At 39.8% G+C, this 13,262-nt stretch overlaps 1 protein-coding gene across 2 annotated transcripts in view; it reads right to left on the bottom strand.

Annotated features, from left to right (window-relative positions):
• Window positions 1-13,262, bottom strand: part of huwe1 (HECT, UBA and WWE domain containing E3 ubiquitin protein ligase 1) — a 53,664-nt gene that overhangs the window by 37,295 nt on the left and 3,107 nt on the right. For both annotated transcript variants that reach the window (XM_080899230.1, XM_080899231.1), the window contains exons 3-19: window positions 11,143-11,192; window positions 10,826-10,895; window positions 7,937-8,035; window positions 7,211-7,417; window positions 6,921-7,073; window positions 6,768-6,830; window positions 6,528-6,605; window positions 6,363-6,410; window positions 6,106-6,274; window positions 5,911-6,011; window positions 5,528-5,678; window positions 5,292-5,419; window positions 5,067-5,207; window positions 4,865-4,970; window positions 1,294-1,401; window positions 1,112-1,213; window positions 879-959 (exon numbers count right to left, since the gene is read on the bottom strand). In XM_080899230.1, coding sequence (XP_080755356.1) covers window positions 879-959; window positions 1,112-1,213; window positions 1,294-1,401; window positions 4,865-4,970; window positions 5,067-5,207; window positions 5,292-5,419; window positions 5,528-5,678; window positions 5,911-6,011; window positions 6,106-6,274; window positions 6,363-6,410; window positions 6,528-6,605; window positions 6,768-6,830; window positions 6,921-7,073; window positions 7,211-7,417; window positions 7,937-8,035; window positions 10,826-10,870 — 1,780 coding nt within the window. In that variant the 5' untranslated portion in view covers window positions 10,871-10,895; window positions 11,143-11,192. The remainder of the gene's footprint in view (window positions 1-878; window positions 960-1,111; window positions 1,214-1,293; window positions 1,402-4,864; window positions 4,971-5,066; window positions 5,208-5,291; window positions 5,420-5,527; window positions 5,679-5,910; window positions 6,012-6,105; window positions 6,275-6,362; window positions 6,411-6,527; window positions 6,606-6,767; window positions 6,831-6,920; window positions 7,074-7,210; window positions 7,418-7,936; window positions 8,036-10,825; window positions 10,896-11,142; window positions 11,193-13,262) is intronic.

Genomic DNA, 13,262 nt, shown 5'->3' on the forward strand with positions numbered 1-13,262 from the left:
GCTGCGCTATCGTAGTCCTGGTCCGGATGGAAAAATGGCACCGTTTCATAAAACGAAAGCACCAAGACGGACCTCCTTGGAAATGTTCAATGTTCATCTCTTCAGCTAGTGAAACTGCTTTTAGCCGAATGGTGACCGTCGAAACGCTTCTCCCGCTCGCTCTTTGCTCGATGATCCACCGCTCGAGTCTTTCCTCCAACTCGGGCCACCTCGCCTTATGTACGCGGAAACTCAGCTGCGTTTTCTTGACCTGCCGGAGCTTGTTTTCCAGCTTCCTCCATTTGCGAACCATCGATTCGTTAATCTTAAATTCTCTCGCCGCTGCTCGATTTCCATGTTCCTCCGCGTAGCTGATGGCCTTCAGTTTAAACTGTGCTTCGTAAGCGTGTCTCTTTGCCATTTTCAGGGTTGTTAAAACAACGATGTCCTGCATAATGCACATACCTGTTCTTTTATACAGGTATGTGCGATTGTCCCGGTATATACGATCAACGCCCACACTTCACCCTTTAACGTTCTCATGGTGTTCTCTACTACGTCCTCCTTACAACACATAGGGCGCACTGCGCTATAGGGCGCGCCGCACTTTTTGAAGAAAATCTAAGACTTTTAAGTGCGCCTTATGGTCGTGAAAATACGGTAAAAACTACTTCCAAAAACATTCAGCTTTGATATTAATGAGTTTTTTGGGTTCATTGAGAACATGGTTGTTGTTCAATAATAACATTATTCCTCAAAAATACAACTTGCCTAATAATTCTGCACTCCCTGTATTGCAACACTGATGAAGCAGAAAGTTTAATATGAGAAAAATGTTGCATTTCTGAAGTCAGAAGAGGAAGACTCCGTAAAGTGAAAGAGTGTAACTGTGAACTCACCTAGGAGGAACAGTGAGGGGCCGTAATATTCTGCATTACTGATGATGTGCTTGAGTGAGGTAGGCAAGGACCCATCCATTACTTGGAGTTAAAAAAAAAAAAAAAGAAAAAAAAAAAAAAAGTGGGTTCACAATACAATACAGATGTACAGCAACATATGTAAACAAGATTAGTACAAGATGTATGATCTCAAGTTCATCGGTACAACAAAGAAGTGGATTCCAATGACTCACCATGGCGGATGCCATCAGAAAAGGCAGGGTCCTGGATGGCTTTCTTCAAGAAATTTAGCATCGACTTCAACAGAGCTGCCCTCTGGGGGATACACTGCATACCTAAAGAGATGAGAATCATAGAAACTGAAGAACGCAGGAGTGATAAAATTCATATATTCATTTGTCTGCGATGTGCGTACCTGCACGAGGTGTGTTAGTAGTGCTGCTCTGTGCTCGGTGGTCTCCCTCAGCTCTGGAACTAGAAGATGTTGATGGTCGAGGGCTGCTTTCCATAGCAACTTCTGACACTGTGAGAATTCACAATGTTTCCATATAAACAACAGGGGAATATTTTATATAACCCTAACAAACAGACTACTGCTTATAAAATCTGGCCACGACCAACCAAGGACTTGATTAGGAAAACCATAGCTTTAAGTTAGGCATGATTCCCTCTGAATACAGTATTCACTTTAATGTAATGTCATCACATAAGCAGGGGCAAAACAGGACTAAAAGCTCTTTGACAAAGAATTAAAAAAAAAAAAAAAAGGTATAAAGCATCATCATTATTGTTATACATGAGTATTATAGTGTAAAAATAAATATGTACAACTGTATTTAAAAGTTCTAGAAGTTAAGTTTTAGAAATATTTCAATTTTCCCTACTAGGGAGGCCTTTCTAGTAATTGGCATTTGGTGAAATGGCCCTTTATTGATTCAGTGTTTTGGAGGAGCTACTAGAATTGGTTTGCATGTTTTAATGCTAAAAGCACTATACTTTTTTGTACCACATAGTGCAACAGAACATCACTCAGTGCATAGTACATTAGTCTTAATGGGTGTCACTTGTGTCACTGATGCGCATACAGTCATCTAGCAACAAAGGCAGCAGGGCATATAAACAATAGGGCTGCCACAAACAATTATTTTGATAGTCGACTAGTCACCGATTATTTTTGCGATTAGTCGACTAATCAGATCATGCATCCATTGGACGTGCAACGTACAGCTTATTGCACCAGCATGCATCTGCTCTTATATAACTATTATTAGCTTACAGCTTTAAGTGTTTAAGATATGTGCTAACTAAATATAAGACAAGATGATAGTTTGTTAAATTTTAATGAAATGTGCATAATGGTAAATGGCCTGTATTTGTATAGCGCTTTTCTAGTCCCTAAGGACCCCAAAGCGCTTCACACTACATTCAGTCATTCACCCATTCACACACACATTCACACACTGGCGATGGCAAGCTACATTGTAGCCACAGCTGCCCTGGGGCGTACTGACAGAGGCGAGGCTGCCGGACACTGGCGCCACCAGGCCCTCTGACCACCACCAGTAGGCAAACATGGGGTTAGTATCTTGCCCAAGGATATTTGGCATGCAGCCAGGAGGCAGCCTGGGATCGAACTACCGACCTTCTGATTAGTGGCTGACCTGCTCTGCCACCTGAGCTACAGGTGGAGTTTAATAAACTCAGCCGTCTGCTCCTTGGTATCTAAAATATAACGGGACACCGGAGTATATTCTCCAGCATCTCACACTTCTGATAATCAGCTGTCTGCTTGACGTTTATTCAGCTGTGTAAAAACTATAACTTTAATCTCAGCCAAACCGATTTACTCAGGAACAAATAAAATACTGAAAAAAGCCAAACAATAACATTTTTGAGTTATCTAAGTGACTTACATCATGTTTAACCTGAGCAGCGAAAGACAACGGTGGGTTTGAAAACGATTTGCCGGCAGTCTGGTGTTCTCACCGGCTCTAGTGAGCCTTGAACCCCGGCTAGCTATCGAGCTGGTGGGTAACAGACGTCTCCGAAAACGTCAGAGTGCTTTTGAAAATATGTGGTGTCTTGATAAACTGAGCAGATATTTGAGGTTTATACAGCTACATTCTCGCCTGAAAATATGTTAAACATTTATTTTGTGACCCAGAAAGAATAATAAGAGTAATATTAAAACTAACTAGCTGCCGCCATCGTTGGAAACTAAGCAGGGCCGTGCAAAGAATTCTGGGATAGGTTGGGCCACGAAGTATACACCCGACCCATCCTTCAAATCAGGGGAAATGAAGGGCGCATTTCTGGGCCACATTTGTCGGAGTCTTCGAATTTGGACCGTCTTTGTCGTGTCGCTGTAACGACCTGGCGGCTCTTTTTTGCTTCTCATCCGTATACACTCTGCATCTTTCACGTGATTCAGTTTATTTTGAAAAGTCTCCACAGGATCTTGAGCTTTATTGCGAAAGGTTTATGTGGAACAAGCGGACACGCGGTGGTTTTACCTTCGTTGTTGCTAACGACAACGCATAAAAACAAACGCTTGTCTGTCTGTAGTGTGGTTATATTAAATATAAGAGAAAGAAGAAATTAATATAGCCACTACAGTGACCATCAAAATAATGAAAAAACATTGCCGTAAACAGTTTATTTTGCGACACCAAGAAACAAACGATAGCGTAAAATGAAACGATAGACGTTTTTATATCGTCATCCGATATATATCGTTATATCGAACAGCCCTACAACAAAGCCATATCTTGATGCACGCTCAATCATCCAGGTAAGGAAAACCCAAAAAATTTGATTCTGTTCATCTGGATCAAGAAGTCAAGACTTCTGAAGATGTCACTTGGATGAATGATGAAACATTTCTCCCACTGAAAACGCTACATCCAGATGAAAAGAATCAACTTTTTGGCAAAGAAGTCATATGTCCTTGTTCACCTGCCATGTTTGATCAAACACATTCACATAGTGCTTGATTATTTTGGAACACGTGATTTTCCTCTGATGCCAACTAAAATTCAAAAATACCAACATTCTCTCTGTAAAGGAGTTACCCCAATACGTTTAGAAGATCTGTCAGCGCCGCATTCATCCAACAACCCTCTTTTCAAATGAGAAGTGTTCTACTCAAAGACTGGAAAGGCCGGTGAAGCACTAAGAACTCACTGTTGAGTTTATCAACAAAAATTCTCAAGTCAGCAGCAGCATTCAATCAATAACAGGTTTAAAGTTGCCCTAAATCTGGTCCACAAAGATTCCCCTCATTATACAACCTGCACCAGCCTGAATGTTTGACACCATCCAAGGAGTCACAGAATTTGGTGACAACAAATTCTTACCATACCATCCGCATGCCTGAGCAATCTAGATTCCATCCAGGGTATGTGTTTTCAGTAAATAAAAGCTAGCACCATCTACAGCATGAAAGAAGGTTCTAGGTTCACACCTTCCTGGAGCCATCATGCACATAGCCTGCATGCTCTCCCTGTGCCAGGGTGGGTTTGCTCCGTTTGTTTAGAGACATCCATGTGAGGTCAAATCAATTTTAAATTGGATGTAGAGGTGAGACCAACAAAGCGCTATGATTTTGTGGAATAAATCTATCAATGCATGTGTCGTGTCAAGCATTTTTAGTGGTCAGTATAAATAGAAAAGCACTATGTAAATACCAGTCCATTGAGATCATTTTAACCACCACCCTGATGTTAAACATTAAAGAGGACATGAAACACTATACATATAGTGGCTAATATACACCATTGAGCCCTGCTCTCAAAATGTGACACAGATATAACACTGTCTGTGAAGCTGAATTTAAGAAATAAGTGCTTTTAGTTAAAAGTTTTAAAAAACCTTTTAGAGCAATCTTCTGTTAGTACGGAACATAACGTCATGTGGTTGGTTGGTTGTTTTCTAATCAAGTTTTTGGTATATTATTGAAGTTCAAAACATTCCATATCTTCACTTACTCTCCATGTCTGTGTCCATGTCCTCAGACTCTACTGCTGCACTAGGCCTCTGGATCTTTGGCTTGATGACAAAAGGGCACTCTTTTCTCGACAGGTCCACCTCATGCTATTTTAAGAAATTGATAGAGAGAGGAATGAGCAAATGCAGAGGACTGAGTGACTGTATCCAAAAGTGGCTAGGTCAGGAATATGCCTAACAAACCTCTAGTCTGCAGATGAAAATGGAAAGGCCGCTGTGGGACTGAAAGGCAGCCATGTCAAGGTTGGTGATGAGGTCCACAACCCGCACTGCTCTTGTTACAAAGGTGATCTGGTCCTGCTCGTCACCCAAGAACTTGATCACCTATGAAGTACAAGATAATCATTGATATATTTCTTAAAGACAACATTATGAATGGCTACGATGTACTATAGGGCCTGTATGTACCTTAAGGAGGGCTTCCATCATTCCACAGGACACAAGGGCCTCCCCTCCAGCATCATAGCTAGCCAAATGGTAAAGGAATGAAAAGAGTGCTGTTGCAAACTGGTGTGGGTAAGGTTCCATCAGAGGATCTAGAAAGCAAAGGGGGGCGGGGGGGTTAAAAGCTCTGATTTTATTTACCAAATTTCTTGCACATCACTCATTAAAAATTTGGGTCATAATTTCTGCTATGTTCTCACCAATCATTGCTTGTATGCAATTGCGAACCAACACGGGCAAGAAGCCATGGTATGAGGCAGTGCCGGTGCAGTCGATGATGTTGGAAAGCTTGGGCGTCCTCTCCAGATGGACAATTGAAGTTAAAGTGCGCAAAGAGGCCGCCTTGATATCCTGAAGAACAAAATCCAATACAGCACTTCAGAGAAAAGACAATGAAAAAGGACAGATATTGTGCAGACCTAAGAATAAAGAAGGCACTGAAAGTAATCATCTTCTCACACATTCACAAAACACATCAAAAGACATTTTATTAATACAATGAAAGTACATTTAGTGTAATGACAGTGATCGAGCTTGAAGGGGGAAAAAAGGGGGGGGCAAAAAAAAAAAATTACTTTCTTACCACAAGCTGTTTGTCTGTAATCTGCAAGACATCCACCAGCTCCTCTATCAAGCCATTATACAGAATACTGTTGGCTGACTCTTGGAGTGCATTTGAATACACTGGTGGGGAGAGGCAAAGAAAGAGAGAAAAGGTTAGAACATAAAACTAGGACCAAAATCATGTCACTTTCTTGGGAAAAAGCTTTCTGCTCACCCAGTATAGAAATAGCATGCAGTCGGGCTTGTACAGCCTGCAACCTCTTCTTGTGATTTGAGAAACCATGGGCTAGTCGAATATGAGTAAACAGTAGGGTCTGTTTGTCTTTTGGGATGTTGTACATCATTGTCAGTGACTCCATGATTTCTGATGGGCTCTCTGAAATCTATGAGACAAAACAAGCTATGTATTAGGTCAAGAAGCCAAGATGTGGCTTTTAAGCTGTTAATGATGCAATTCTAATTTGACTGTACCTTGTCAAGCTGCTCGATGTGAATATAATGTAGTGTGTTACTACTTGTCTGCGGAGGGAATATGACATTTGGAAATGATTGGGACACAGTCAGGTGGTCAACAGAATATTCCAAATATTATTCAGTTTTTACTTTGGTTGCTTTAGTAAATGTTGATGCCTATACCTTTCTCTCTACTTTGACCTCAGGGCCCGGTTCAGCATAAAACTCAAAGTGAAGTGTGGTGGCACTGGGAGGATACTTCTGCAGTGGGAATATGCACATAATTTATAAGTAGGCGTAATTTAATAGTTTTTGACAGCATCTATTTAGAAACATAAAACTTTCTGGCCAACAGTAATATGTAGATTATAGTTATGAAACATCATTCACTCACAAAAAAAAGAAAGAAAAAAAAAATCTTACCGTCATAGGCAGATCCCTGCAACATTCAGCCAGACCAAAGCCATTCTCCTTCCCACCCCAACTCTGCAGAAAAGAAAAGAACAAAGAGACTAAACAATTCAACTCCACTTCTTGAGGGACAGCTAGAATCACAATGACAAATGTTCACCAGACCTCAGCCAAGTGCTGCAGACGGGCCAGGAGAGGAGTCCTTTTTTCAGATCCCAGTCTTGTGATGTAGTTGGATCGCTTACTGAACACATAGAGTAGGTTCAGCACAGACAGGACCACCTGCATGTCACATGATGCTAACAAGGTGGTCAGGTGCTGTAAAGGGGGTGGATGGTAGATAAAACAAGAAATATTTAAGTTTGTGAACTTCATTTTCTCTGATATATCCACAGCACAAAAAATAAACAAATATGTATCAGTAGTACTGAAGAGCTGAATTGGTTGAACCATACCTCTATGGAGCTGTAAAGGTGCCTAGAGAAGCTGTACTCAATAAGCAAAGCTGTGAAGTTGAGCACTGCCAAAAGCAAGGCTTTGAGCTGTCCATTCTCTGGACGGTCACACACCAGCAGCCATGACATATTCTCTACTGTCTGGCCTGCATCACACAGAATACCATCAAAGCGGTCCAACAGATCCACCCAATGGTAAAGCTCACACTGTTGAAAGAGATAAAAAAACCAAAAAACTAATTTCAAACAAATATTACATATCATTGATTTAATTTAATGTCCAAAAAAAGTTTTAGATTTTGTATTCTACTCTCAAATTAGTAGTACTTCTGGCCATTAGGATTCTGTAATGACAGCAAGTCAGACCAATGGCAAGTGCCAGTGACATTCATACATAATTATTTTTATATTTGCTTGTAGCTCATAAGTTTTCATAAATTTAATAAAGTCAAAGTCAATTTATTTCTCATTCCCCATTCCCTTTTGCATTCTGTTAATCTGTATTATTACTAGACTTGCTAAGACATAATTTCATTTCAGGGAGATGTTTCTAGGAGTGTGGTGCGGAAATGATGTCATGAACTTGTGTCAACAGGTATTGTGAAATTTCTCAAATATATTTGATGATATTCCACACAATTCTAGAGTGATGGGAACCTTGTTATAAGAGTTTGTGTTTTATAAAAGACTGAAGGAGTAGCTTCTCCTTCAGCCTAATCTTATTACCTTGCCAATATTCCAGGTCTTGATATGCTGCAGTTCAACCAATAGCTGCTCATCGTTGCATGCCTTGAGCTTCTCTATAAGTATCCTGCAGTCAGCAGGCTGTTGGTGCAGAAGGTTTAGGAAAATATTTGGTCAAGCACAGTTCCTGGATCCTTAGGAGTCTTCTCAAAACACAATATAGCACCCTAAACAGATGATCTATGCTGATAGACAGTGAAAATCTCCATTTACACTGAACTAACAACTCTGGGCAAACACAATAACCCACAATACTTTCACTCAAGTTGTTTAAATATGAGAAGGAAGAGAAAAGAAAAAGATCAATTAACAAGTCAAAAAGCAAGTCAAAGTCAAACTGAGCACAATCTAATGAACTGGGCTTAAAATTGTACATAGAAATACTATGTGTGTATTTGAGCTACTTTAAGCTGGTAATCACACTCTTTGAGAAACAAAGTGAGCCTGACATTAGCAATGCTAGCACCACAGCATTCTTTAATGCCAGTACCCTTGTGCAAAATGTGGTTGAATGCCATTTTATTCTGAAACAGTTTAGATACAGGCATTTATTTTCTAAAACAAAGTACTGCTAGAATTCTCTGCTTTAGCAGGGCCGTGACTTGTTTTACTTTCCACCTAGCTTGTTTACAACTTCCCTTCAAAAAAGTGAGGGGTGCTGCAGTCTGCCTAGTGGTGGAAGACTGTTCAACATCTTTGAACCAACAGTTAAAAAGCATAGTGAATTACTTGGTTTAACTGACCAATACTTCCATTTCTGAATAGCACAATCCTACAAGACGTGTCCTGTCACTGTTTACTTATCACGGCAATCAGCTGAGCAGGCATTATCATCAAGGTAAACAACAGTATGGCTGTTAAATGTATTAAGTCTTCAGCTCTAACCCCTTACCATTCTTAAAAACTCCAACATTAAAGTATTTCAGTTCAATTTAACCAAATTCAGTTCAGAGAGTTCAAGATCCTTCTAAGATAAATACCAGAATTTTTCCTGTAGAAATGTTTGGTGCTCAAAACAGTTACAGCCAGACCCACAGTAATTAATAGAATTGGAATAAAGTTATTTCTGTATCCAGTTTTGTTAACTGGGGTTTCATTAAACAAGGATAACAGCCATTCCTGCTTATCAAAACATTACAGTAGAGCTGGGCGATATGAGATTTTTTCATATCACGATATGTTTTTTTTCATTTCAGGCGATAACGATATCTATCACGATATAAGCCAAATAACTATATTTGTAAGATTTAAATGTGCCGTTGCTCACAAGTAAAATGTGAAATAATCAGCAGCTTGTTTTTATTTAAATATTTATTTCCCATAATAAGTTCAACAGGGTAGATGCACTTAAGGAACATGAGACTTTTTCAGATAAATAAAGGCAAATATTGCAAACTACACAAAAGGCAGCCGCTAAAGCGTTTAAGTTTCAAAATAGAACAAACGAAACAGACTACTAAATTGTCAATTCCACTTAGAAACAAAATATTAATTCTAAAAATAAATCTTAGTTTGTTTTACAGAAGAACAGACAAAACTGACTAACTTTTGTCAATATCAAATAAACTGAGAACTAAAAGGAAATTCTCAATCTCTCCTTGTTGTATAGCTGAGCTTTTCAAACAGTTTTAACAGTTACTTTAGTCTGACAAAAGCCGAATGACGAATTAGCGCTTCCAGTCAGAGACTGAGGCTACGTCCACACGTACACGGGTATTTTTGAAAACGGAGATTTTCCGTTTTCGTTTTAAAAAAATAATCCCGTCCACACATAAAGGCAGAAATGAAGGAAAACGCTGCTATGAACATGCCAAAGCAGCAGGTGGCGTTAGATTCCTAACCGTGCAGAAATGTTGGCCAATCAGAAGTCTAGAAGCCTCGGTGGGAAAAAGTAAACAAAGCTGGGGCATAGAAGCAGAACAGAGTCGTGTGTGTGGACGGACAGTAACTGTGTGTATATGTAAGCATTTAAACACTGCAGAGAGTAGAATTAACAGTAACAGTATTGTAGAAATTCATTTCACCGAAACAATAACGTGGCGCGCAGTGTGACGCATGCACCAGTTTATTGTATTTCCAGACTTGCTTTCGGCACAATTTACAGTGCTACTCTGTTTTTTGTCAGACTTGAAATAGCCGAAATACCTTCACACTACGGAACTTCTATGGCTCTTCCGTTCGACAATCTCTCCGGCATTGGAACCATCATCTGTTTTCTCTTCGGTCACGCTCGGTTGATTTTTCTAGTCGGCACACTCATTTCCTCCATTACGCGCTGGCTCCATTACCCGCTGGCTGCTTCCCAAACAAACACACGTGCGGCTTGGCACTTGTGCTGTACGTAACAAGTCACGCGACGTGACGCTGCGGCTGTGATTGGTTCGGCTCTGCGCTACTTAGTTTGGATTGGCTGACCTTTTTTTTTAATTTTAATTTTTTTATTTTTATTTTAAGAGGACAAGAGCGGCGAGGTCTATCGCGATAGCTTAATTTCTCTATCGAGTAAAAGTTATATCGCGATACATATCGTTATCGTTCTATCGCCCAGCTCTACATTACAGATAAGAAAATTCCCAGATTTTTACTAGAGAAGTTATCCGAGTTGTCAACTGTATCGTACACATCATGCTTGCAGTCATAGACCCCCCCCCCCCCCCCCGCGCATTTTTGGACATGACACACTGTAAATTTCTTACAATATAAAAATAAAAAGCATCTTCAACAAGTTCTTTTAGGCCCTGCTCCCATTATGAACTCTTATCACAATTGGCTAGAGAAAAGTCATCCTAAATATCCCAACTACATGCAATTTAGGCAGCAGTGAGGTTAGGAGCTATGAAAGAAAACGCAGCCAGCATCAAATATACTCACAGCTTCCGTAGGTGTTTTCTTTAACTTGCTTCTGTCGACCTTCATTGTCAATAATCTCTATTTGCTGCTCCTGTTGAGAAATGTTAATGTAACCCATAAAGCAACATCTAATAATGAATTTCAGTGTGCTGTGATGCAGATATTCTTCTATAGCACTTGGGTAAATATACATTTGGACTTTACATATCTAAATACTCCCAGCCAAACAGTTATTCAGATATTGAAATACTAACATTAAAATGTCTTAAAAAAAACCAAAAAAAAAAACCAAAAAAAAAAAAAAAAAGACTAAAAAAACAAATAAGATACATACTTACAAAAAAATATTTGGCAATGCCCACTTAAGGGCATGTTCCAGTTGCTCTATCTGTAAAATCAAAACCTTACATCAAAACAGTATTCCATATGTTATTTAAAAAAATGCTCCAGGTAAATATGTAAATTATTTGGATAATATCCAGTACATAATATAACACAAAAAAGTACCTGCTGGCTATATATCTAGGTAAATTCGTACATTATGTACTTGAAATACACATAACAAAATACAGACAGTCGACTACAAATCTCAACATTTGGCAGGGCACTCAATGAATAAGCAAAGGTAGATGATATGGCGATAATCCTCGAAATTCTGTTACAGCGAAATATGATTGATCACCACCAGTGGTTAAAAAGGTGATGAAAACATTGACATTTTCTCAGGCTCTCTAAAAGTCTGATGATCACAAAGCAAACCGGGCAGAGCATTAGCTGACGGCTAGCGAGCAATGTACGACACAAAGTTAATCAAATTATATTGGGTCCCATTTATTGGCCTAAAACATTAGCCCGACGTTTCATCACTTTCAAATTCAGGGGAGATTTAAGCCAAACAGTGCGCCTCTCTGTTTGCTTTTCCATAAACTCAAACGACTAGAAGCTTACAGGTTAAAGTTATAGCTACCTAGCTAACAAGCTAGCGTCGGTAATAGCTTTACGTTATTTACCTAACGTTAACAAGTTCCTATTCAAAGCCCACTCTGCAGTTATAGGTCATAAACGTGATGCGTTTTGTTTGTAATCAGGTAGCAACACGTCTAAGAAAACGAGAACCCCTGTAAAACTCAACGTAGCGACAGAATCGATCGGCAACGTTTGCTGCGGAGATGTTAACCCCTGACCAGCTAACACCGAGCTACCGGTACCGTTAGCAAACGATCTTCCTCTGAAATTCTAAGTCACCAAACGTTTTTTAAAAAGTCAGCCAAGTCATAATCAAGTCATGCGTGTCATCAGCGATAACCATTCACAATGTAACTAAACAAAATTCAAACCGCTAGGACCATTTGTGGCACAGCTGTCAAACCAGACCTTACAGATTCACCATCCTGTCCTGACCTGACTCTTGACTAATTTAGGTCGGGGCTGCACAGGCCGCAAAAAGGAGCCCGCACTCCCTAGTTCTGTGCTGGCCCTACTCCAGTTAAGATGAATCTGTAAACAACTCGGTGACTAGCGACAAAGAGAGGAATGTGTGCAAAATACCTGGAAACACTAACGTGACTTTTTTTTTTCTTAGGCTCGGAGTTCCTGGCTCTAAAGCTACAGTCGTTGCACGCGCTAGCTAGCGAGCTAGCTACCGTTAGTTGAGCAGTGAGCAGAAACGCAGAACAACTCGCTGAATCATTGTCGGACTGGTCTAACGTGACACTGCGAGTTTTGTTTTTAGTTTGCAGAAGGGAAAATTGACTACCGAATCAATTAAGAAGTTTGTTCGTCCGTCCGGAGTATTACAGTATCCCCGCCTGTTTCCATAGCACATAGGCACTAGCTCTTGGCACAGTCATGAGTGTGGGTAGTGTGCAAAAAGTGAATAACGCTACGGCTGGGAATGAGAAGCCACTGCTGTCTGTATCGATGCAGTGCGTATTTATAACGGGGCAATGGGCCCTCTGTGGGATGCACCACCAAAACATCTTATCATATTAAGTCGACACAGTTCTTCAAGTTATTTTCATGAAAGCATACCAGGCACACCAGCGTAAGCGCCGACATATTCATACGAACTTACATGTGCATCAAAATATTGTGCTAGCCACCGTGAACACTTAGAAAACACAAGCACATTGCATCAAAACAACTTTAGGTATTTGATCCATGAATATTTACAAAATAAATAAATCAGAATTTTTAAAAGCCTGTTTACAAAACCTGGACAAGTCAGGAGTATACACTTTATTTCAGCTAAATAAGCTTAGAGGTTGCTAATTGTCTAGTTCATTGATATTTTTTAAGATTACTCACTGTTGCATTATGTGTGTAAGACTTCTCTGATGAAGTAAGCAAGTACTTAATTCAAACCTTTAAGAGCTAACATACTGATGTTAGAACACCGACCTTGCTCAGTTACTCAGTGCTACATTATAGCTTATATGATTTAAGTGTAGTTTTCTCC

Source organism: Rhamphochromis sp. 'chilingali' (assembly GCF_963969265.1).
Source record: "Rhamphochromis sp. 'chilingali' genome assembly, chromosome: 12".
Taxonomy (NCBI): Eukaryota; Metazoa; Chordata; class Actinopteri; order Cichliformes; family Cichlidae; genus Rhamphochromis; species Rhamphochromis sp. 'chilingali'.